The sequence below is a fragment of the Crotalus tigris genome, unplaced genomic scaffold (genome assembly GCF_016545835.1).
Source record: "Crotalus tigris isolate CLP2741 ecotype Arizona unplaced genomic scaffold, ASM1654583v1 scf7180000018525.42219311030:4301911, whole genome shotgun sequence".
NCBI lineage: Eukaryota > Metazoa > Chordata > Lepidosauria > Squamata > Viperidae > Crotalus > Crotalus tigris.
Window position 1 is genome coordinate 2121697 of NW_024097057.1, and position 25256 is coordinate 2146952.

Sequence of the window (25256 nt, forward strand, 5' to 3'; positions counted from 1 at the left end):
CCTCCTCCCCGGGCCACGTGCCAGGCGCCGGGAGCGAGGCGCCCGGGGTCCGCCGCGCCGGAGGGGTCGCTGCAGCGCCGCATCGAGCCGGCTGGCACCGCGGGTTTCCTCTCGCGCGGGGCGGGCTGGGCCGTGTTGCCGCCGCCTTTGCCGCGTCCGGTGCGGCGGCCAGCGCCGCGGCCAGGCCAGAAGCGCCCTTCCCCCGCCGACGGCCGCCCCGGCCTCCTCGCTCGGCCCGGCCTGGCGCCGCAGCCCCCGCTCGCCGCGCGCGCCTCGGGGCTGCTGCCGCTGCTGGCGGAGCTGCTGGGCCGCCGGTGGTGCTGCCGCTGCGCGCCGCCCCGCCTGGGCGCGACCCCCGCCCGCCGGCACCGCTTGCTCCTCCTCGTCGCCGCGCCGCCGCCCGGCCCCGCCATGCCCGGCCCGGCCGCGGGGAGCAGGGCCCGCGTGTACGCCGAGGTGAACGGCCTGCGGAGCCGCGAGTACTGGGACTACGAGGCGCACATCCCCACCTGGGGGTAAGCAGGCCCGCGGGGGGTCCGGAACAGGCCCAGCATCCCGGCGCCGCCCTCGGCCTCGCCCCGGGAGTCGGCGCCCGTCTCTCCTAAGGAGGAGCGAGCCGAAGGAGCCGCCCGGTGCCGTCTCCATGCCCAGCGCCAGGGCGGGGGCGGCGGGGTCACGGGGTCCAGGACCGGGACGGCGGGCATCGCGCGGGTGGGGAAGCCCCAGAGGCAGCCTCCGCCCCGCCGGCTCGGTTTCCAGGGTGGTGATGCAAGTCCACGGGACGGTAATTGGGCGGATGGGCGAGAAGGGTCTCGGGAGATGGCCCGGGGCGCCCGTGCGGGAAGGCGAGAAGTTTCTGCAGAGCTTTCTACAAAATGTTTGGGCAAAGCCTCCTCAGGATGGGCAGCGACAGTCTAATCAGTGTAATAAGTAGTGTTAATCTCGTCATTGGATTAAGTAGTTCTGAAAAGTGCAACATGTCTTGACTTCTAAAATCGGTTGGGCTATGAATTGATCAAACAGTACTGAGCAAATCCCGGGTGTCAAAAAGCGTTTGTAGTTTTGTTAGGTTCCTGTGGAAGTTTCTCCCCCCAAAGCCCTTCTTTTGTCTGAGCCTCTTTGACAGGATGTGAGGGGAAGGGAGGGTCTAGCTTGGCATTCCCTACGGGCACTTCCCAGATGCTCTGGGCCAGCAGGTCCAAGCCCACAATCCTTAGCCAAGATGGAAGAGGCTAAGAAAAGGCTGTTGATAAGAGGAAATCTTATCTAGACAGTGCTGTGCAGTTTTAAACATCAGTTCCATAGCAGAAATGAGAATTTTTCTGTGCTGCTGAGAAGTCACAGCTTTCCTCTCCAGGCTTATTGTGGCCCTCAGAGGTTGCCAGATGAATTTGTCCCCATCCCATTTCACCGCTAGGCACTCCTTTGGTTCCCTTTCCTCCCAAATTAATCTTGGGGATTTGCTCTTGCCCTTTTCACAGTGCCTCTGTTTGAATCCTTCTCCCCCATATCAGTTCCCTTTCTTCTCCCTACCAATCAGTAGCAAACATGAAGGGTAAAAAGCCTGAGAGGTTGTGGGCTGTCTTCCTCCTCCTTTCAGCTTGTGAAATTTGTTTATTTAAAAAACTTTTATAGGTACCCATCAAAAACTTCTATAGACACCCACAGTAAAAAAAATGTAAAAACCATCATACTGACGGGTGGTTGTAGAATTCTCGTTTTCAGCGAGAACAGTCAAGTGAGCGCATATAGAAAAGACGTGACTGTCGCTCACTTGCAGATGCTTTTTTTCTAGTTCCTCACTTTGAGGGAGCAGAGGATCTCTCAGTCAAGTCACTTCTCAGTCATTTTCCTCCCTTACTGTTTGCAGTAATCAAGACGATTATCAACTAGTTCGGAAACTCGGCCGGGGGAAATACAGTGAAGTCTTTGAGGCTATAAACATCACCAACAATGAGCGAGTGGTTGTGAAAATTCTTAAGGTGAGTTCTTATTGGATGCTTATCATGGAAATTAGGAACAAAATACATTGATATCTGGTTTTCCTAGTATTCTGCAACAGATTGGTATACAGGTTGTCCTCCATTTATGACTGGCTGTAGTTATGACAGCCGTAGAAAAGTGATTTTTGACCTGTAAAAGCATTTCTGGGCATCATAAATATCTCACCCGCCATTATAGGACCGCATTTCAGGTGCTTGGCAACCTGTTTGCATTTGCAACCAATTGCCATGTGCTCTGCAATCATGTCATGATTTTCAATTCTCCCTGACAGCTTGTGGAGGGAGGGAAAATCCTTCTGCACACTAAAAGAATGGACCTCAAATTTGATAAAAATGCTAGCAAAGCCAGCATTCTGAAGGACTCTGGCTTTTTCAGAACTCTGAGGTGCAGAACTTTTCAGAATGCTGGCTTCGTTAGTGTTTTCCTCTCCAAAGGAGAAAACATTAGTGAACGCCATCCTCTCACAATGGTTCAGAAGGTCCCTTCTCCAAATTGTGCAATTTGGGGAAGGAGCCTTCCGAAACATCACGAGAATGGGGCCCACCTGTAGAATGGAGCATGGCAACAAAAAGATACGTGGACCCACACCTGTGGGTGGACAGAGTGAGTGGGCCTAGTTGTCTAATGTCCCACATGCAGGCGCTGAGCTCCCCCCACTGATGGACCCCAGACTGTCACTTAACAGCTGCAAGGGGAGAGCTCAGATTTCATTTGTCATGTGGGTGCCTTGATTAATGATTACAGTCTCGACCAAAATTCCAGGCTCAATTGTGGTCATAAATTGAGGACTACCTTTAGTAAATGAGCTCTTATTTTGAATGCATATTGAAGTGCCGGTTTATACCTTTGGGTGTAGAAGCTTTTATGACAGAAGTATTTCTTCTGTTTAAAAAAAGGCAAAACTGCATTTGGAACACTTCTGTGAAGAACAACATTTTCCAATTTGGAATGACATTATACTAGTTTAATTCAATTTTATTCAGTTATAGGCAGTACTCTATGTAAAATAGCAAACGTCAGATATATTAAAAAGAGAAATGCATGGCTAATTGCCTTTCAATATGGAAATAATCAGAACGTAATTATGCCCAGAGTTTCCCTATGACAATGAAGATTCAACAAAATTTTACTACCTTTCTGAGGTTTCTGAAGATTTATTTGTTAACAGAAAATAAATATTCTCTTTCATTCTGCTCATGTTAAGAATAATCATACTTGGTGGAGACTATGTTAAATTGGTCGGTAATTCTCTCAAAAATGAGAATTTAATACTGCAGAACTGTAAATTAGGAGATCAGGGGATTTTGAAAAGGTAGATTTTCTCCAGAGGGTTAATGTAATTGTGAAACATCTTTCTTATGTAAATATAACTGGCACTGACATTATAGTAGTTTCAGTATTAGCTAAATGCTATTTAATTGGATTATTGTGCTGAATGTCATAGTACAGTATATGCCTAAATATTTCCTTTTATATCCCTGTCCAACTTAATTTGAAAGCAAAATATATCTAAAAACATTTCAGCCCAGCATGGTGAGGAACATCTTCAGAATCTTTTCAGCAAAGCATTTTGTAACTACCCAAGCCAATGATTACAAGTCATTGTGGGGGGAAGGGTCACACACAGACCCCAATAGCCATGTTGTGAAACTGCTTCTAACTTGTTTCCCCAAACTCCAGAATGTATAATATTTATTAAAATAAAATGGCATTTTTAGTTCATTTAGTGTGCAAAATGAAGGAACAGAAAGAAGAAGCTGCTTTTGTGTGCCGTCTTTTTTAGTGCAAGTAGCCCTCAATTTAGCACCACAGTTGAGCCCAGAATTTTGGTTGTAAGTTTTGGTGGTTGTGAAGTGGGTCATCACATGATCTGATTCAATTTTATGACTCTTCATGATGGTTGCAAAGCGAATCACCACAGTTATGTGATCTGTGTGATTGTTAGGTGAGCCATTTATGAGATGGAATGTCTTCCTGTAGAAGAAGGGGGGAGGGGAATTCTGGCAAGAGAACGAGGAAAAAAGCAGCATATTCCAGAGAGATGAAGAGATGCTGTCCCGTCCCAAATTGGATGGCGGGGGGAGGACGAGGTTAGGATTAGCCACACCGGAGAACCTTTCAGGATGTGTCTGCTATTTATTTATTTATTTGCTTATACCAATGGACAATTCTGTCCATTGGTATAAGCAAATAAAGGATTGGGGTTGATGGGATTTCACTGTGTTGTCTTTGGACTTGGGCGTGACAATGTGGCTGCTAAGTGACTCCAGCATATCCTGTGGATGTTTTCTATCAGAGTATAGGAAAAAATGTCATAAACCACGATCAAATGAGCCCAGGACTCATTGGAACTGGTAAATTGTAACACGATTGGAGTTGCAATTATAAATGCAACTGCTCTTAAATGCAAGCCAGTTGCCAAGCAGCTGAAATGCAGTCATGTGACCACAGGGGTGTGCAACTTTACAATGATAGGATGTATTTTACAGGCAGTAAAGAGCTGTTTCCGAGGCTATCATAACTTTGAATGGTCATTAAGCAAGGATTTGGTTAGTTACAGACCAAAAGTATTTTCAAAAGAGGCACAAAAGTGGGAAGACACTATTTTCGGCCCCTCATACCTGACTTACTAGGGATTCACAAAGTCAGTTCCTGCAGTTGCCATCTAGATCTTGAATTTTTCAACTGTATTTTCTGCTTTTCTGCTGCACCTGATGGAGGGAGCGGAGGAACCCGAGATCCGAGTGCTCTTTTGTGCTCTTTTGATTTCTCATAATAACAGTATTGCTCAGTTGAAAGGAGTTGCTTCATTTTTCCTGGTGGATCATTTCTGCAATTTGTTTTTAACTGCTCAAATTCTGGCTATTTCGACCAGACCACCAAAAGAGCAGCTTGTCCTGAATTGCTTTGTGTTCTGCATTTGGACTCCTCCTGTGCAGCCCCTGCCTCTCCACAGGCTTGAATCCCTGATGTTGTGAAAAACAGTTCCTTTTTCTTGGTAGCAGCCCTCATGCCTCCATGCTGGTGATTTTTCACCAGAGATGGAGTGCCAGGCTTGCAGAGATTCAAAAATAGAAGTCACATGGTCTCATTTTTCAGCTTCACACAAGCAGATGGGCTTTGTGGTTGGAGTTTTCCTGTCTTATAAAGCTATCATACCTGAGAATCGTTATGATAGTAGCGAGTGGCAAATGGGTTTTGTCTCCATATTTGACAAAATTGTTCCCATTATGAGATGACTTGTTTATTTATTATTTCAGTTTATATAGCTAGCGGCTCATCTCAAATAAATGACCAGAATACCATTAAAAATGATAAAAAACAAAAGCATATTAAAAATCATCCTAAAATAAAATCCATAGCTGAGACAACCCCATCGCTACAACCCCTGTGATGGCTCGAGTCTTTTCCTATCATTCATTCAGTAATTAATTTGTTTCTCTTTTACATGCTTGCACGCCACTGGAAGGAAGAGCGATAGGACTTCTCTTTCTCTCTGTCCCTCCACTCTCATCACACTCAGGCTTTTCAGCAATGCACATCCCTGCTGACCTACACACGGTTCCTGTTGTGGCCTCCCATCGGCTATCTTCCATTCTGGAGTTGCAGTCTGGTCACACCTCCTTTACCCTGTGGCTAAAATCCTTTTCCTGTGGCTCCTGTCTCTGATCATGGGCCCTGTGCATTCCCCTTAGGACCATATGGCATTGGACATTAGTTGTGAGCTGCAGTGAGGATCCTCCTGATGGAGGGCCCAGTTACTCTTTGTGTAGAAAATACTGCAATCATATTTTTTGACCAGTGCAATAGATGCTATTCATGCCATTTGACAAAGGATAGACAATTGAAGAGTTGGAATCATACATGGAACCAAGCCTGTGGCCATTTTTGCTCCCGTCTTTCTATCTTCCCAACAAGATGCAGTTCAGAGGTGAGAATAGCCAGTCCTGCATCATTTCTGAAAAGGGATCTTAGACTGGAGCAGTGAGCAGCATTCCAAGCTATTGCTCCTTCTGCTGGGATGCACTATTGGATTTTTTCTGGATTATTTTTTCCTCACAGCACCTGGCCAGATTTGGTCTATTTGCAAGTGCAGACTTCTTTTGCCTGTTTCTGTGCCATGTCAAATGTTATCCTGTTTTCTATGAGATATCCAGCTGATGGTCTACGGAGAGCTGTGTAATTTTCCAACCTTCCATCCTGTTGAAAAGGATGAAAAGGGCTTCTTCAGCTATCTTCTGAATAAAAGGAATCTAAACAAACAGTATCCAGGTTGCTGTTTACAGGCCCAAAATGCTGACCAAATAATAAAGAAGAGGGGAACTCACTGTTCCTATTTTGGTTCAGTGTTTTAATTTAGTAGAACTAAACTTTAAAATTGATAATTTGGCCAAAGTGGACCTATTTACTTTGAGAGCATTTAATTTTCCACAGCTAGATAAATTACATCATATGGCTGAAGGACCTAGCTGGCCAGACGTTTGTGTATTTTCTTTGAAAAATCCCAAGGAACAGGAACATTTTACCCTAGTCTCCAGAAAAGGGAATACCTAGGGCTTGGGGATCTACATACAAGTAAGCCTGGTAACATTATTTGTGTAGAGCAGACCATTTGGAGGAATTTAGTTTTAAGGAACTTACAAACAAGACAGCAATGGATATGTGCAGAGGAAATCTTGCAAGGCTGGCTTGCACTTTTGATCTGGTAAATTGATTTGTAATTTCAGTGAGGCACTTGACAAAGTATCCCCAAATCTTCTGATTAGGAAGCTAGTTAGAGGTAAGTTAAGTGGCATGGAAATTAGAAGGTACTTGAAAATCATGTGTTTCTTCATCAAATGAGGGAGAGATACTTTGTGGGATCCTCCAAGGGTTGGCTGCTTATTGCTCATCATGTTTATTAATAACTTAGAGAATTGAAAAGAATGTTTATCAGATCTGTAAATGATACCATATTGGGTGGGATACCTAACATCTTAGAGCATCAAAATGAAAGTCAGAACTTGTTAGCCCCACCAGATAGGCCAGATTAGGAATCAACTCCATAGGAAGGTTAAAACTGCTTTTATTAAGAATGTCTATAATAATAGAATCTCATGTCAGATTGTGCTGTGTCTCCTGCTCCTTTTCCTTAGATGCAGGATGAGAGATGCCTCATTTGACAATAGTATTTCTGTAAAAGATCTTGGAGTAGAAGTTGCAATCTATAAGCCACAAAAAAGAGAAATGCATCAACAATATTTTGCACCAAGTATGGAGCCTAATTCTCAGCATCATATTTTAAGAAGGATTCAGACAAGTGGAAGCAGTTCAGAGAAAAGCAAGAGTGATGATTAAGGCAACATAAATTAGACCTGAAAGGGAAAACGGTGGAATATGAGAAGGGCTGGGAATCCCTTCTAACTATCTCATCCTGTGACCTGAGTCCCATTAATAGCCAAAGAGATTCTGGGTAAACAAACAGACTCTGAACTGGGTAATCCAATATCTTCTCTGTTTTGGGTTTTTGAATCTAAAGCCCTGCACAGCTCTACTAATTTCCATGACAACGAAGGTCAGAATAGCAAGTGGAGTATTTTTCACAGTACAGCTCTAACAAATCCAAAAGAGTAGGAGAAATGCTTGCTGATCATGGCTTTTGAGAGAGTTACTAACTAGAATACAAAGTGCAAGAAGAATTAATCAGTCTCAAAGAAAGTCTCACATTTGAGGCAATGGCTAGTAAGCAAAAACTCGGCATATTTGGGACAAGTGTTCTGAGGGATGATGAATGGGTAAGACTATTCTTGGCAGACCTGAGGGAAATAGGGGAGCAAAGTGGAAAGGGGGGTGCAAAAGGCTACAGGATGCTCCTGGGAAATGCTGGAGATGGACTTTTGTCTGCGGGGTTGTCAGAATGGAGCCTGACTCAGGGGCCCCTAACTGATCAAATATGGGGAAAGCTCATGAGATGCTAACAAATGATTTTTAACAATGGTTTGCTAAATGGCCTAAAGTGACTTGTTCACAGATAACATTCTAATTTTTTTCATAATTCTAAGCTACCACAACTGGGGTTTACACATTATTCTGAAGTAAAAATGAAACAGGCCAATTTATTGTTATAACATGTTAACTTCATCCTTGAAATGTGGTCGTATCTCCAAGCTGTGAGACAAAAAGGGTTTTCTGATGAAAACAAGAGGTGTCTCCCCCTGCCTCGTTGAGCTTTCACCCCTCTTCTCTTTGTATCCTTGAACAGGTAAAAATGTACTCATCTCAAGCTCAACTTTGGAACAGTATAGAAGGTTGACAGTATAGAAGGTAGTCCTTGACTTACAGCCTGCCCATCATGGTCATAAGTCGTGATGGTCATAAACAGGTTGCCCCATGACTCGACCCATTTTAAAATAATTTTTGAAGTTGTTCTTAAGCGAACCCATTGTTTGCTGTGGGCCAGTTTTGCAAAAAAAAAAAAAAAACCCTGGGTTTTGGCAAAAAACATAAATTGTTGTTGTGTGATAATGGGACACTGCAAACAGCCATAAATGCAGGCCAGTTGCTGAGCATCCAAAATGCAATCACATGACCGTGGGGGCATCATAGCTTCAGAATCGGGTAGTAAGTGGCTGGTGGCCGATCTGTTCTAGCTTTGAACAATTGCTAAGCAACCAATCATAAGTTGTGTCACAATAGGTCATACCACCTGTATGCAGTTTTCTTTGCCACTATATCAAACTGATTTGCCATTCTCTTCTTCTGCATTGTTGTTCAGATTTCTCAGCTTAGCTTTATTTATCTTTATGGCTAATTTGGCTGCTCATTTCACAGCAGTGTCTTTGGGTGACAAAACAAAGATTAAAGCAGCAACTACAGCCATATCTATTCAAACACCTCCATAACACCACCTGAAATGAAATGCAGATTTGGCTTCGTCTTCATAGCTGTCTTTGAGCCCAGGGAAAAATGTGCCTCGTTTATGGCACAACCGACAGCTTCATAGGGTCTGTGCTGGATCCGAGTCACAATTGGAAATGTTGGATCCGAATGACGCACAGCTCTCATTCTCCTGCATTCCCCAGTTCAAGAGTAACATGTTTGCCACTAATGTGTGTGGTCTCAATTTCCTCCCTGATGTTGTCAACATTGCATCAGCCCAGCTGAATTACTAGATGCAAAGTAATGCTGAAATAAATCTCATTTCTAATCACTCTTTTGTATTTAAGCCAGTGAAGAAAAAGAAAATAAAACGTGAAGTTAAGATTCTGGAGAATCTGCGTGGTGGAACCAACATCATTAAATTGATTGATACAGTCAAAGATCCAGTGGTAGGTACCAGGATAAATTAAAAGATATTGGGACTCTCACATATGGACTGGAATTAGAAGCTTTTACATTACATTCTGATTTGTATATATATTTGTATACCTGACTGTGATCAACTAAGAATCATCACTGGCTTGTTGGCACAGCTTCCATCTCACTGCATAGAGAGCAGTTGGGATTGGATTTCTAATAATTTGGTTTCTGAAATATTCTAATATTCTTTCAGACAAAACTCCCCTTCAGTCCTCGAGGTAGGTCAGGAAAGATGAGGAAACCAGCAAGTATGAGATAATTTAATGCTGCTCGCTATGTCTTTTAATGAGAGAAATCAATTTGGCTCTTTAATTTGAGTCCATTAAAAAAAAACTTGAAATAATTAGGAAAACATACTAGAACAGAATCTAAATAAATGGAACTGTTCTCTCTTTCAGTCAAAGACTCCAGCTCTGGTGTTTGAATACATCAATAATACAGACTTCAAGGTGAGTCAGAAATGCTTAGGAAAGGAAATATGGAGTTGCTGTTCTGGCAGAACAAACTGTAGAGCCTTTAAGGCAATTTGCAAGAAGCTGACCTGCCAAGAGGAAGCTGGTGGTGGCTGTTGCAGCACAGTTCAAAGAAAGCTACGCAGAGCCAGCTTATTGCATTGCTTGGAGAATCAGTTTCGGTATAGCAACAGTGGCCCCGCAGGGTGTCATTCCACACTAATCTCTGTGCGGTGATACTTTCTTCATAGTCACACTCTTCATTTGGGAACTAAATTTTGAAACGAGTATAATAGTTCTGGTGGATTTGGTTCAGTTTTTTGGGAAATTAAGATGGGGCTGTAGAATGATTAGAATCTGGGACAAGTTTGTTGAACATAACATTGCAAAAAAAAATAAGAATTTTTTTAGAGAGAAAGCTGAAAAGAATTAGCTGTGTTTGCAGTAGTGGCGAACATCTGTAGCTCGGGTGTCTGATGAAGGCTCGTTCTCTGAGCTTGTGGGTTAGTTTCCAGATGTTTCGTTACCAGGCTAGGTAACATCTTCAGCAGAGTTTAGGGGATGTCGGTGTCCGTGTTCTTCTGTTTAGTGTGGTCAGTAGGTCTTGTGATGGGTCAGGTATGTGTGTGTCAAGTGAGGGTCTTGTGATGGGGAGTTACATCAGGTGAGGGTCGTTTGGAGGTGAACTGGTGGGAGGGGGGCTTGCATGGGTTGGCTGAGGGCCAGCACTGTCCCTGGTTGGCGGTGCAGTTGATTCTGAGGGCTTCATAGGCTGGTTGTAGGTCAGTGTGTCTGTTGAGGGAACTGCTTGTGGAGTGCCAGGCTTCGGTGGACTCACGAGGCGAGTAGAAGCTACATATGTTGTAGGAATATTATAGAGAGAAGGAGCCCAAGTATTAGTGAAATAATCAGTGAATATAAAATCTAATGGAAATATGAGCGAATGTGTCTTCAGATAGAGAGCATAGACTTTAATAAATTAGAAAACTGGAGTAGAACAGATACCTCCGCAGGATTATTGAAATTGAAATCCAACAGGACAGAGTAGTGTTGGTATAGATATGTTTTTACTGAATCGTTTAAATATGGAAAATGTCAAATATTAGAAATTATATTTGTTTAATGTTGTAGAAGGAGAATATCATTGGGTGAAGAGAAGATCTAGGAAATATATTTACAATTGATATACTAATTATGGAAATATAAACATTAATTACTATTGACTGTTTATTATTATTAATTGGGTAGAGGAAACGGGCTTTAGGATCCTGTCCCATTCCTTGGCTTTCCAGGGTCATCTGAGGCTCTCTCAGCCTCCTCTTAGGGCTCCTGCAGCCCATGTAGCCTTCTTGTTGAATGCAGAAGAGCGTCTGTGGCCATCCAGTTGGAGGACAGAAGACATAAAATGTCATGGAGCCAAAAACCTGACCGTTGTTGTCTTTTCTTGTGTCTTTTTCAGCAACTGTACCAAATTCTAACGGATTTTGATATTCGGTTTTATATGTATGAATTGCTCAAGGTGAGTGTTCATGATTTCAATTATTAGAAATTTTAAACTGCCCAGTAGCTGAAGTTCTTCGAGCGGTTTACAATGAGGGAGCAGCCGTTTACTAAGACATTCATGGGACCTAAATTTAAGTTTTCTCAGATGGGGAGCTATGTAATGATCACAAATCACTTTTTAAAATTTTCTCCAAAAAGAAAAAAAATAAGAACGTTTGCAGTCAGGCTTGAGAATATCACACATGTCTTTGCCCCAGCATTAATGGCATGCAAATGTTGGTTGAGATCCAAAACGTTGCAGAATCAGAATTTAATGCATGTGGGGCTAAAGCTTTTGGTTGTTTCATATATCACTCCTAAGTTATCTTTAGTCTGTTGAGTAAACATTGGCAACATTGGCCCGTAGTTACTCTTTCAGGAGCCAAAAGATTATTATTTCCTGAAGCACTGGAACTAGGTGTCTAACCTAGTTTAATCATCCAAAAGGAAGGGATAGGAAAAGAAGGGGGAAAGCTGAGCCCATCTGGCAGGGAGCAGCAGGAAGCCATTGGGTGCTGATCCAGACTGGGAAAGGCAGGCTGGGCCTGGAGAGTTGCAGGGGTCCTGGTGAGCTGGTGAGAGGCTCTCCCATCTGTTCCCCCTTGCTTCTGCAGCATGCTCAGATGGCCTTTGGCGAGAAGCTGCTGAAGGGGGCTTCCCAGTCTTGAGCTGGTCTTGAACTGGCTGCTGATGCCTTTGGGAAGGCGTGTGTGAGGGGGGCTGGTGCTTGGTTGGGCCTTCCAGGTTAACCACTGTGCTTTCATGTTTTTTAAAAAATGTTTTTGACTTCTTTTTGTATTTGGTTTTTTTAATATTTTGTTTTTAGTATTGTTCATGGCTCAAAGCCATTTGGAGTTGGGCAGCATTACTAGCATAATTTCTAAGGAAATGTTTTTTCAGGCCTTGGATTACTGTCACAGCATGGGGATCATGCATAGAGACGTCAAGCCTCATAACGTCATGATAGACCATCAGCAAAAAAAGGTAACGCTTCTGAAAGGCATCGGAGGGCTCCCATCATCCCCCATCCCCGTGCATCAGAGTGGGGTGGCACAAATATCTTAAGGAATAGTTTCCATCCATTGTTTCTTGTCCTGCCCACACCATTTGTCCAAGATGGTATGAGGATTCCTGCCTTGGGCAGGGGGTTGGATTAGATGACCTCCAAGGTCGCTTCTAGCCTCATGGTTCTGCAAGTCTGCAAAGCCCTCAGATGACCCAAGATTTTCAACCATGGGCCAACCAGCCCATCGATCCCTGTTCTCTTTAGAGCCAAGCCATCCCTGCGCTTCTCCAGCAGGTCTTTTGGCTCCACTTGGCACCTTCCATTTGCTTCCCAGGTCTTCGTCTCAATTCCTTTTGAGATCCTCTAGTCTGAAGCTGAATTGGGCCAGGAAAATGGGCTCCCTCCCCCTTTCTGCCATGTGAATGTTTGATGCAGCTGGTTTTGCCTCCTTAAGAGGAGATCCTTGAGAAGGAGGTGGGAAACCCAGCTTGTGCTGGGAGGCAGACCTGGTGTCTGTTGCAGAGGCTTTCCCCTTGCAGTTGACTTTGTGGATAGAAGATGGCAGGAGCCTTTTGACTTTGTCCCCACAGGCATCTGGTCCCTCTTTTCTAACAATGAACTTCCTTTATGCGAGACTGATGGGTTATGTTAGTACATGAGTCGTCCAGCAATTCTCAAACAGACTGGCGGTACGGGGCTAAATTTATAAGGCTGAGTGGAAAGGCAGAATGGAGCTGTTGGGCAGTCTTCATTTGCCAGAGTGTATCCAGTAGCTGACTGTTTTGTCTGTTCACAGTTGCGGCTGATTGACTGGGGCTTAGCAGAATTCTACCATCCAGCTCAGGAATACAATGTCCGGGTAGCTTCCAGGTACTTCAAAGGGCCGGAGCTTCTTGTGGACTACCAAGTAAGATTTGCCCTCCATTTTGGGTCTCGCTCTGAGAAACTGATGTGTGCTAGTGCTACTGTCTACTCTTCCCCACAGAAAAAAGGGTTAGCGGGGTTTGCCACAAATATATAAAGAAATGAATTTTTAAAGTAGATTAAAAATACGAGACAACAATTCATGAGATCATGCAGAAGACACAATGCAGGTTAGTGAGCATTTTGTAGCTGCTGTTTCCCTCTCCTCTCCCAATTAGTATAGTATAGTTTAGATATCAGGTGCTTAAGTTGTTTGCTGGCAAAATATTTTTAGAAATATTTGGGAAACCATTGAGTATCATGTAGTTGTGCTACAGATGTGACAGCCCAAACTGCCTTGCTGTGTCCCTTAGGCTGGAACTTTGGATCTTTTTCAGCCTGGTAGAAATGGAAAGACCAGCTCTGTTTCCAAATCAATTACCAGCATTGTGAAGAGGGACACTTTTGGCAGCACATTAAAAACTATCTGGCCCCAGACTCCTCCTAGGTGTGCAGGAAATATCGGGTTGCCAAAAGAGGTCTTGACAACACTGGGTGTGGAAGAAAGCAAAGCAAGGGTCTTAAAGATACAAGAGTCGGTTCCCTTTGGCTGAGTATTCACAGAGTCCTTTTTGCCCCCTTAGGTGGCAATTCTGAGCACACTTCCTGAGGTTCAGGAACTTTGCACTTTGGATAGACAAAGGAAAAGGAAATTAGGGAGTAATATTAGCACAGAAGAGGCAACTGGCCCTGACTGGCTGGGGCCAAACCTGAGTATGCGCCGTGTGTTCCTGATCTGGCCATCCCTTCAGCTAACACACAGCCTGGAGGGAGAAGCGCAGATCCTCGCTAGAATTCATTTTTGAAACCGCTCCCTTCCCTGGTGCCAGAACAAAACTCTTATATAAAAGGCGATAATAGTGTCTTTTAAAATTTAGCTGAAAGTAAAGAAGACGGAGTAGACGTTAGCGTGCATTTTCATAGTTTTGTTTCTGCTGTTTCCTCTACTCCCCAGATGTACGACTATAGTTTAGACATGTGGAGCTTAGGCTGTATGCTGGCCAGCATGATCTTCCGGAAAGAGCCCTTTTTTCACGGTCAGGACAACTATGACCAGGTGAGAAACGGTGGGGCAAGAGCAGCTGGGATCTCCAGCATCTGCCTTTTGCTGCCCAAAGGAGCCCCAGCCTCCAAAGTTTGCTGCACTTTTTAGTGGAGATCAAAACCAAACAGTCTCTGAGTCAGGCGAGGCTCTTGGGATGTGGGGTGAACCACCGGCCTTTGGCAGAACTAACGGTAGCTCTGTTGGGGATGCTGCAAATGACGCCCAGAAGCTGTAATGGGAGTGCATCTGCTGGGGCTGCTTTAGCCAGGGAATGCCCTGAATGGTGCTGGAACGGCCTGAAAAAGGTGACTTGCTTTATGGCAAGGAAGTAAAGGAGAGGTTTGAGGGGCGACTCAGAATATTTGGAAATATATTGAATTGTCACTTTAGTATATATTCAACACTGCATTGTGATGCACCTTTGGGGGGGAGCACAAAATTGTGGGATGATTAAAAGGACTGGATTCTTAGGACAGGCACATTGGCAGGCAAGGAAACGGCAGATGCTGCTGCTTCCCATTTTCTTGTTCTGTGTCTGGAGCTGCCTGCACCATGTGGGGCTTTTGGTCAGAGCCGGACCTGAGACCTGGAGGCTGAGGCCTGGCACAGGAGAGAGCGTGACTCTGAAGAAAGAACTACCCTGGGCTAGACGTTGGAGATCTGAATGTTATAGGCTTCTAGTGGCTTCCAGGCCTATCTGGTCATTTGAAGCCCCTTTCATACATTCCCAGTCAACTTATTCCTGTTCCTAAATTGCCATAGCTCTAAGAATGTCAGTAGAGCTGTTAAAATAAAGAATTTATTGTTGTAGTTTTGCATAGTGAGTCTTCATTCAAATGAAGAAAATGAGAAGTACAGCAATCCGAAATAAGAACCCAACAAGCATTCATTACGCAATAAGACTTTCAAAGTTATATAGAATTAATAATAACACAGAACCATTTATAATTAGACAGAACCCACGTTCATTTCGAAATACTTTGTGTATTATGAAGAACATTATCTTTCTAAAACAAAGATCACTGATCCGCTGCAAAGTATTTTAATGTGGGTAGTTGAGTTTGATACTTGTTTTTGTTCCTTTTAAAGACAAACTCCACAAATTTAGCTTATTGTATTTTAAACCACAATTACATACTTTTTCTGGTGCTACACATTTATTCTCTGTTGCAGCTGGTTCGCATCGCAAAGGTTCTGGGTACAGATGAATTATATGGTTATCTGAAGAAATACCATATAGAACTGGACCCCCACTTCAATGATATCTTGGGACAGTAAGTTTATTGTAGCATATTTTCCTCTTGTTTTACCCAAACGGGCCCACAGTATGAAGGATGACACCAGGTGAGTTGGGTTTTCCTGGCAAGCAGACCTTTTGACCTCTTGCGGGAGGGCTTCCAAATACTGTATGGCTAGTTCTGTAGCCTGTGGAATTCCAGTGCTCAGGTTTTTTTTCCTCTTCTGGTTTCATGAGGTTTTAATTTTGTGGCAGCCTGTGATTATCTAACTTGCAACTGCACTGTTGAGATCTGTGTTCCCCCACCTGCCTCGCCCTGACCCCCGGCTTCTCCCCTCTTCTTTCAGGCACTCGCGGAAGCGCTGGGAGAATTTCATCCATAGTGAAAACAGACACTTGGTCAGCCCAGAAGTCTTGGACCTTCTGGACAAACTCCTGCGATATGACCATCAGCAGAGGTTGACGGCCAAAGAAGCCATGGAACACCCCTATTTCTGTAAGTTTTGGTGGGAGGTATAGAAATGCAGAGGCCCGATTTAGCCTTTCTTTATCAAAAATGCTGGCTGTCAATCGCTTTTCTTTGGAAACTTCAATTTCTTTGTTATGTGGGAATATTTTCAGAAAATCTTCCACATTGATATTTTGCAAAATCGATTTATCTTAAGCATTGATTACTAAAGTGCCTCCAGAGGCTGTTGCAGAAGAGAGGTGTCTTAAAAATAATTATCCAAGGGATATGGGTAAATTTAGATGAAAAACTGTTTGGAAGACATTTTTTAGAGTTTAGGACGCAGTCCCAATCTTTGAAAATATAAGATGTTCTGAAAGGGATAAATGTTTGATTTGATTATATTTATTTAAATGTATTTGGGTTTTGGAGTATCTGTTCTCATAACTGAAAGGTTTCAGATTTTTCCTGCTACATGCGTTACAGTACAAATCAAGAATAGGACAGTCGCTAAAGCCTTTGTTTCCAAGCGTCTATAGATTTAAAAGGCAGTGACGACCTCCGAGGCGATTCTTTCCAGGAACAGCATCAGGAGAAAGCAGAAAGGCCCAGGCACCAGTTGGCGATAGGCCATGAGCCTGTTTGGGCTGAGGCATTAAGCTTCTGTTGGAAGCTCCCTTGCCAAGTTGCTTGGGCTTGTTTGGTGAGACACTGGTTCACATCAACAATTCCTCGCCACTAATGGCTAGCTGAAAATGCAAAGGGGGCAAACAGAAGAAGAATGGGGAAGTGCAGAAGACCACAAGAACACTGCGAAAATACAGTTGTCCCTGCCAGGACATTGTTTCAGTCAGTCTGCTAAGCATTGACAATTACAGAATGAACACTATTACGTGCCTGTAGCTTGCCCATTGAATAATATGTTAGATTATTTATTTATTTATTTATTTCATTTGAATGCATTAAAGCAGCTTAAAGCAAATTCTTAAAAACTCCCAAGTTCTAGGGATATAGCTAGATTTCATCACAGATGATCTTAAGGTCTCATGCTATACTTCTAAATAGGAGCTAGCTAAAAGAAGTACTACTGAGGAGCATCCTTTCCCCACAAAATTGCCAGGTGCAGCAAGTCTCCGGGCAGAAGTGTGGGAAGGAAAAGTTTGCATTGGATAAGTCTTGCTGTAAACGTCTGCTGCCCCAAAGCAGAGCCCGGGTGCATTATAACGGGTCCTTTGGTTTCCAGCAACTCTCCTCTCTTTATCTCCTCAGACCCAGTTGTGAAGGAGCAATCCCAGCCTGGCTCTGACAGCCCTGTGCTCTCCAGTAGCCTCACAGCCACACGATGAAGTTTGGGTAACGACGGGTAATTGCAGAGGTTTACAAATACAAACACACCCTTCTGTCACCTAAGGAAGGGATCAACCCAGCCCCTCTCTGCTCAGCAGAAGCCTCATCTTGAAGAGAGTTAAGGCTTAGCTGCCCTCTCTCTTCAGCACTTGTGGCTATCCCAACTTTCTTTGTGTGTTACCAAAGTCCTGATCCCAATGGCTGTGTAAGATTTACATGGATCCGAGGGTGTCCAAAGGTCTGCATGACTGACTCTAGGATGATTCTGCAGTTTCCTAATCTGCCTTTCCTAACCTCCCATTGGGTCACCTTTTTTTGTCCCCTCTCGTGTGCACTGGGGTGTAGCCTGTCTGCCTAGAAACAGACCCTGGTCAGATCATTAGCAAGTGCAGACCTGTGCACGGGGAGGCCACCCCTCCTGTGGTTTGGGCCCTTCACCCCCCACAAACAAGACGTCTTGGTCATGAATTGAGTCAGTCAAGTTAATCTGCATCAAGACCCATTCAAAACAGGCAGCCATTGAGGAGAACCCAGTTACTTTTTTCCCTTGTAGGGAACTGCCAGCCTGAGCTTGAAGAAAAGTTGTTCTTTGAGACGGAACAAGAGCTTTTTTCTAGTGAGGCATGTTCTTATTGCTAAAAAAAGCCAACAAGGCCATTCCCATCAATGTCAAATTTAGAATTGCTTTGATGACAGCAGGTTTGAATATGTGAAGTAGCAAAGAGGAGGGGTTTCTGCAAAGAAAGCAGTGAGGGATTCTGGAAGCAGAAACTGGGCGTTGCTCAGAATTGGTCTGCAACAAACCTGCACCGTAGCATTTGCACATGCCCAGCCCTGCCTTGGAGCCCTCGGGGTGCAGTCCTCTCCGTGTGGGTGGGTGTGTGAGATGCTCCTTTCGGTTTCTTTCCCTCCCCCCATTGGGTCTCTTTTGAGCCCTTTAGTTCAACCCCACTTTTGGGGAGATTATATTGTGTGATTCTGGTGACTTCATAAACCTAAATTCACACATTTTTGTCACCATGCCTAAATGCAGAATTTTTTTCTTTATTACATTGTCAGATATTTAATTTTAAATGATGCAGTTAGACTGTTTCTATTTGAAGCATCTGTTTACATTCCATATCCCAGTAATGATATGTTGGCATTGACATCAGGTCAGATCCATTTGTACGATTCACTGGAACCAATAAATCTCTATGTACAAACTTGTGTTTTCCCTCATCTGGTCTCTGAGACGCCTCTGTTCACCTCCTTTAAAAGCTAAAGCATTTAGCTGAGTTTGGCAGACCAATTCAGCAGCTGCTGTGCTGGACAGTCCACTCTGGTTCCCAGCTTGAGGCTGCTTGTGGATTTTCTGATGGGTGTTAGAAGGAAAAGCGTTCCTCCGGCTCTCAAAGTACTCTGAGCTATGGCTGTTTCTCTCTTGCCTTTGCGGTCTGCAAGTTTTTTAAAGAGCCATGATTTACATTTATAAATTCCTTACGTTATAAATACATTATTTTTCTCTGCCTGGGAAGAACAAGAATGCTCACAACGCCTTATGGCCAGCTGGGCAGAGCGCCTTGGTGCAGATGTGACAATGGGAGGAAGTCCAGAACAATTGCAAGATTCTGTCACTCGCCAATTCCAGCAGTCTCTGGAATTGATTCCCTGGTCTGGTCTACTCTCTGTAGCTCAGGCTGGTTGAAGCAGCCCTTATTTGGGTAGTCAAGTGGATCGTAACATAGACTGCTAGAGTGATGGGACACTTTGCAAGGTTTTTGCCCTCTCAGAGCTTCAGCCTTTCCACCAGCTCTTTGCTACCAGGGCTCAGACGAAGCATCAGGGGGGGGGAACAGGTCACAACAATTCATTGGGTGACTGTCCAAAGTTAAAACAGCACTAAAATAAGTGACCTACAACTATTTTTCATACTTGGTGACCATTGCAGCATCCCCATGGACACGTGATCAGAATTCAGACACTTGACAACTGACTCATACTTACAACGGTCGCAGTGTCCCAGGGTCCCGTGATCCCCTTTTGCGACCTTCTACAAGCAAAGTCAATGGGGGAGATGGATTCACTTAACAACGGTGTTGCTAACTTAACAGCTGCAGTGATTCACTTAACAATTATGGCAAGGAAGATCGTAAAGTGGGGTGAAATTCACTTAGCAACTGTCTCACTTAGCCACAGAAGTTCCCGTAAAGAGGATACAAACAATTTTTGCCTTGTGGCAGTCAAGAGACCCACTGCCTAGGGTACCTGTTCAAGCAATGCATTTGCAAAACTAGCAGTAGGAAGCAAAGCTCCCGTCCCAGTACGAATACATCTGTCCTATCCTATTTATTTTTTTATGGAAAGAGAATCTCTTGGGAAGCTTCCCTCTGCATGCCTGTGCTGTTTCTGCAGAACTCACAACCATCCTGTCGCCTGCACATCATCAGGAGTTGTCCCATATACAAATTCAGCTAAAGGACCTACGTCTTTTAATGGAAGCCAACGTGTTGAGGAGGGTTCTGTCCAGCTGGGGCTAGAAACGCTTCTTGAAAGGAGGGCCAATCTCTGCTTGTTTTGCTTTGCCTCGATCTGCTGTCCCTTCCTGAGGTCTGTCACCCTGACTACTAGATGTTTCCCTGTTCATCCACTGGATGTGTTTGTTTTGCATTTACTCCAAGAAACTTGCAGGAGCAAACTTCTATTTAGCCCAGATTCAGGAAAGTGCAATTAAGAATAGAGAAGAATTGTATTTGTTCTTAAATGAATCTAAATGACAATTCCTTCCTTAATATGTATTTTAGAATATAGTGATTATATTATATATGCCGACTAGATGACCTCTAAACCCATTCCAGAAATCCATTCCGATTTCCTCCTGCTATGAATCCATCCGGAGGGCGCCGGGTTGGAGAAGCGCTTTAGAGGCCCGGCAGCCCCGCCTTCCGGCTCCGGGGATCGCCGTCCCCTTTCTGGATTTCGGGGGCGGGGCTTGTGAGCCCCCCCCCCGGTTGCCGCGGCGACAAGAGGTCTCCGACAACACTCGGGCGGGAGGCAAAACGAGTCCCGTCCGGAAAGTAGTCCGTCTCCCGGCGACGGGCACCTCTTGAAGGCACCCAGAGCTCGCGGAGCGGTTTCTTCGGGGTTCTCTGCCCAAGTGACGTCTCCCTCCGCGTCGGGGCCTCGGCGTGAGGGACGCGCGCGGCGGCGGCGGCGGCTGACGGGCGGGTGGGCGGCCGGTGCTGAGGCGCCGCGGCGACGGGATGTTCAAGAACACGTTCCAGAGCGGCTTCCTGTCCATCCTCTACAGCATCGGGAGCAAGCCGCTGCAGATCTGGGACAAGAAGGTGCCGGGCCTGGTGGACCTGGCGGGGACGGGCCCGGCCTCCTCGGCCTTCGCCCGCCCGCCTCCCGCTTGCGCGGCTGGGCTGAGGAGGGCGGGCAGCCCGCGGCGGGAAAGGCCCGCGGCGGGGGAGGACTGGGCAGGCGGCGGCCGGGGCTCTGGCGGAGGGTCCGGCCAGGCGGCGACGGTTGCTCCTTCCGTCTCCCTGGCAGGTGCGGAACGGCCATATCAAGCGAATCACCGACAACGACATCCAGTCGCTGGTGCTGGAGATCGAGGGGACCAACGTCAGGTAGGAGGCGGCTTCCCGGGCAGCCCTGGCCGGGGAAGAAGCCGCTCCGGCCCCACAGGCCCCCCTGGGACGCCGGGAGGGCCCGGCACGGGGCTTTGGCCTGGACTTCTCCGCTCCGGCCTCGCGGCCCGGGCTCTGCTAGGCTCCGGCCGCCGGCCTGGATTTTGCCGCTGGGGGGGAAGTTGGGGGGTGGGAAGGCCGGTTGCAGCTTTTCGGCTTTCCCTCCCTCAGCACCACCTACATCACGTGTCCGGCTGACCCAAAGAAGACGCTGGGGATCAAGTTGCCGTTCCTGGTGATGATCATCAAGAACCTGAAGAAGTACTTCACTTTCGAAGTGCAGGTTGGTGTGCAGCGACAGAAGGAGCAGAATCCTGGGGACCCTACTGGGGGCTGGGAGGGCCCGGCCTCGCCGCCTCTTCCCCTGGCTCCTTCCCGGCAGCGTCTCCCTACTAGCGGAAGGTGTCTCCTCCTGTTAGGTGCTGGATGATAAAAATGTTCGCCGACGGTTCCGTGCCAGTAACTACCAAAGCACCACCCGGGTCAAGCCGTTCATCTGCACCATGCCCATGCGCCTGGATGATGGCTGGAACCAGATCCAGTTCAACCTGTCGGACTTTACTCGCCGGGCTTATGGCACCAACTACATTGAGACCCTGAGAGTCCAGGTAGAGGGTTCAAGGGCCGGAGGCTTCCTGGGCTCTGATTAATTCCTGTTGATGCCAGTGAAGTTACTTCTCTTTAAAAAGCTTTGATATGCCAAGGGGGGGAGAGGGCAAGGAAAAGAAGAAAAACATACATTTCTCTGGAAAGCTGGTCCTCCTGACTTTTGTGTAATTGTTGGATAATTCTTCCAACCAAATTATATTATAAAACACATTCTGTAACTGTTTCCACTGTCCTGTTAATTCACAAACTAAGAAAGCGTACTTTTATTGAAGCCGAGGAATCTTCTGAGCAAAATTATAGGAGAGAACATCTATCTTAAGGGACTACAGCCTCTTCATATGAGCCAATGTTGGGTTTTGAGGATGGCATTTCCAACAATTATTTGAACTCCCAAGATATCAAGTTGACACAAAAGTATGCATAAAGAAGCAGGATTTGTTTCTCATAGTCGGATGAGGATCTGTTATTTCAATACATTCAATACATTACCAATAATGTAAGATGGACCACCTACAATTTTATTTATTGCTTCAAATGGCTTTGATTTTTTTAAAAAAGAAATAGTAATATCTAATTTTAACTCAAAATATTCTTTTCCTTAGGAATCTGTAAAAGATTCCTTTATAATCTTTATTCTTTTACAAAAGCAAAAGTGAGAATGGGCCGATAACTACCAATTTTGTTTTTGCAAAGAAATGTAGCACAATATAGTTCTCGCTTTCCTTTGTGATTTAATTTGTCTTTGGGCATACTGGAATATAGTCACACATCAACTCCAGTTTGACCTTTGGGCTGACTTAAAATAGGGGACCGGATGCAAATTTGGAACGGCAGCCCATGCAGAACAAATGAGTTAAGTGTGAATAGCTCAGTTGTTAGGATTAGGCTGTGAATGTTCATTACTGGAGGGAGGATCTGTAATTTGTCAGAGAACAGAGAGCGTCCCTTTTTTCTGTAAAAAATTCAGAGAGGCAATTGTAGCAACTTTTGATAGCAATGAGTCAACCACTTCAGAACTTGTCAACACTGAAGGATCAAGAGGCTTTTCATCAAAGGACATTTCCAGTGAGATTTGTGCAGCTTCTAGGCATGGATATCGATAGAAGAACCCATAGAGTGGAAAAGAGATTTTTTGTGCCCAGGAGCTCTGGGTCACTCTGAAAGTGAGCTCTTGGGCAGTGATCTGCAGAGTTGTCACTAGGAGCTCACTAGGTAGATGCGCCTTATAGGAAAGTCCAAAGGGCTTTGACCATGGTCGTTGAAACCATCGTTGGCATAAGCCCTCCATCTAACTATCCAGAGAGTAAAGGTCCAGATTGGAGGTGGTATCCAATAAGTAAATAGTCCTTTGCCTGCCTGATTTTGTTCCCCAGGAACTAGACTGTAAAAATTTGATAATTTGGTTTGAATGAAATGCCAGGGCATTTTTAGATGGGGGTAGCTCTTGCTGCATCTTCAGATACGATTTCCTTTTCAGATCCATGCAAACTGTCGCATCCGCAGAATTTACTTCTCGGACAGACTCTACTCTGAGGATGAGCTTCCTGCTGAGTTCAAACTTTACATTCCTGTCCAGAACAAGGCAAAGGTGAGCAGGTGGGGGATGGATGGGATGTTCTGTTCCATGAAGAGTCCTACAACTACAACTCCCATTAGGGCAGTTATGGGTGGGAGACCTATATTTGCATTTGGTGCTCTAAGCAAAAATGTCCCGAGGCTAAGAAATTGCTTGCTCTCTGTGGAGAAACGTTTCCAGTGAACAGGTTGGTGTCTTCCTTGTGTTCCCAAAAGAAATTCTGGAAGGGCTCCCTCTGCCAATGTTCAACCACAGCTCAGTGCAGGAATTCACTCGAAAGCATCTCCCAAGAGAAATGGCTTGAACGCATTGATTGAAAAAAAGACCACGCTTCTCTTGGTGCCCCACTGACCTGTTTTTCTAGGATTCAGCAGTTGAAGGAGGCATCTTAGTAAAGGAGTTGGCCTCTTACAACCTGTGGGCACTGCTGCTGACGTGAGAATGCACGGTGCAGGGCCCCGGAGAGGTTTAGGGAGCCCAGCAAGTTCCCCCTCAGAAGGCCACATTGTGGTTGAGTACCACGTTCCCAACAAATTCTGTCTTGTGTTTCTAGAAATGTATGCTGCTCAAAGAGTTGTGCTTCTCTGTCCAGGTAAAGGTTTGCTACGGGTATGTTGAATAACATTGTCTCTTTGCACATGTTGCCCAATGCAGCAATGATGGCCTGATGGGAAGCCTCCAACAGAAACAATGTCAAGATGCTGATGGAAGAGTATTTTTTTCAATTAGAAAGAAAATGTAGGTGTGGATGTCCTTGAGTAACTATATTTAATAACAGTTGGTATCTGTGATGCTGGGACCAAACAAAACAAAGCATATCATTGTTCTGTGTGAGAGTTGGATCGGGCTCCACTTTGAAGTTGTGGATCACTCCTAGGGAAACCATGAATCGTGGAACTGATTTGCCTAGCAAGTGGAAGGTTTTGTTGAAGCAGTTCTGAAACTCTGGTGCCCTCACAGATGCCAGTGGTTTCCTTCTTTGCTCTGTCTCTGTGTTTGCCCTAAGTACGTGTGAGCTACTCTTCTCCTGGAAGCTGCTATTAAATATTTGATTTTCTTTGTAAGGCTGTGCTTGGTCTCTCTTGGCCATTTGGAACGAAAGGATCCTCCCTGCCAGTGGAATGTAAAAGCACCAGTCGAGGGCTTCTCTGTATACCAAGGATAGGTGTGGAGTAAAGGCGAGGGGTGCACAAATTAGGCTGAACCATAATAGTTGGTCCATAGATCATGCTAAGAGATCATAGCTTTTCTTGCTATGTGTCCCTTCTGAGTAACAGAAACCGACATTTTATTGATTGGAAAAGCAAAGGCAGCCTTTGTCTTGGATCACTGCAAGGAGACCTGAAGGGCAAGGCTGCTGCCAGTCCATCTAGACTCAGGATAGCCATGCTGTGAGAAGTTTGGGCAAGAAGCCTGGTGGCCTCCATCCTTCATAGATTGGCTGAGCTCCCAAAGATGAACAACAGGATGATGCTCTAAGAAGAGCTCTTGCTAGTCTAGAAGAGATTCTGTTGGTATCTGTCTCTGGCAACTAGTTGATTTTTTCCAGCTTTTGGTTTGCAGCAAGATCAGGGCTTGGATGAGGGGGAACCTCACTCATTTCATTCTTTGACAAAGTGACTAAATTAGTACAGCAGCAAAATGCTGTGGACATAGTATGTTTATATTTCAGTCAGGCATTTGACAAAAGTAGACCATAACCTACTTCTTGGTAAGCGAAAAAAAATGTAGGATAGACAGCATCACCACCAGATGGATTTGTAACTGGCTGACAAACCGTACTCAACGAGTCATCCTTAGTGATATTACATCTACATAGAGGGAAGTAAGCAGTGGGATATCACAAGGCTCCATCTTAAGTTCAGTACTCTTCAATATCTTTATAAATGACTTAGATGAGGGGAAAGAAGGGCATCTCGTGAAATTTACAGGCGACACTAAGCTGGCAGAAATAGCCAAGACCCCAGAAAAGCTCAGGATCCAAGAAGAACTTGACAGACTTGAACAACGGGCCC

At 45.1% G+C, this 25256-nt stretch overlaps 2 protein-coding genes across 2 annotated transcripts; both read left to right on the plus strand.

Annotated features, from left to right (window-relative positions):
• Nucleotides 1–123: 123 nt before the first annotated feature.
• CSNK2A2 (casein kinase 2 alpha 2) lies at nt 124–18587 on the plus strand. Its single transcript, XM_039353631.1, has 11 exons — nt 124–515; nt 1871–1982; nt 9210–9311; nt 9741–9791; nt 11254–11313; nt 12237–12320; nt 13139–13249; nt 14261–14362; nt 15524–15624; nt 15935–16083; nt 17305–18587. Exons 1-11 carry the CDS (start codon nt 412–414, stop codon nt 17379–17381), a joined length of 1053 nt encoding a protein of 350 aa, XP_039209565.1. The 5' UTR covers nt 124–411; the 3' UTR covers nt 17382–18587.
• Nucleotides 18588–20503: 1916 nt separating this feature from the next.
• On the plus strand, nt 20504–24305 carry CFAP20 (cilia and flagella associated protein 20). The gene is made up of 6 exons (XM_039353633.1): nt 20504–20708; nt 20917–20996; nt 21228–21339; nt 21476–21664; nt 23143–23253; nt 23896–24305. Exons 1-6 carry the CDS (start codon nt 20625–20627, stop codon nt 23899–23901), a joined length of 582 nt encoding a protein of 193 aa, XP_039209567.1. The 5' UTR covers nt 20504–20624; the 3' UTR covers nt 23902–24305.
• The last annotated feature ends 951 nt before the right edge of the window (nt 24306–25256 follow it).

Bases quoted from the DNA above. Each gene is read 5' to 3' on its own strand.
- CSNK2A2 (XM_039353631.1), top strand. From the start codon at position 412: ATGCCCGGCCCGGCCGCGGGGAGCAGGGCCCGCGTGTACGCCGAGGTG. The intron at 9,312-9,740 runs GTAGGTACCAGG...TCTCTCTTTCAG, and splicing joins ATACAGTCAAAGATCCAGTG to TCAAAGACTCCAGCTCTGGT. The intron at 16,084-17,304 runs GTAAGTTTTGGT...TTATCTCCTCAG, and splicing joins CATGGAACACCCCTATTTCT to ACCCAGTTGTGAAGGAGCAA.
- CFAP20 (XM_039353633.1), top strand. From the start codon at position 20,625: ATGTTCAAGAACACGTTCCAGAGCGGCTTCCTGTCCATCCTCTACAGC. The intron at 20,709-20,916 runs GTGCCGGGCCTG...TCTCCCTGGCAG, and splicing joins TGCAGATCTGGGACAAGAAG to GTGCGGAACGGCCATATCAA. The intron at 20,997-21,227 runs GTAGGAGGCGGC...TCCCTCCCTCAG, and splicing joins ATCGAGGGGACCAACGTCAG to CACCACCTACATCACGTGTC.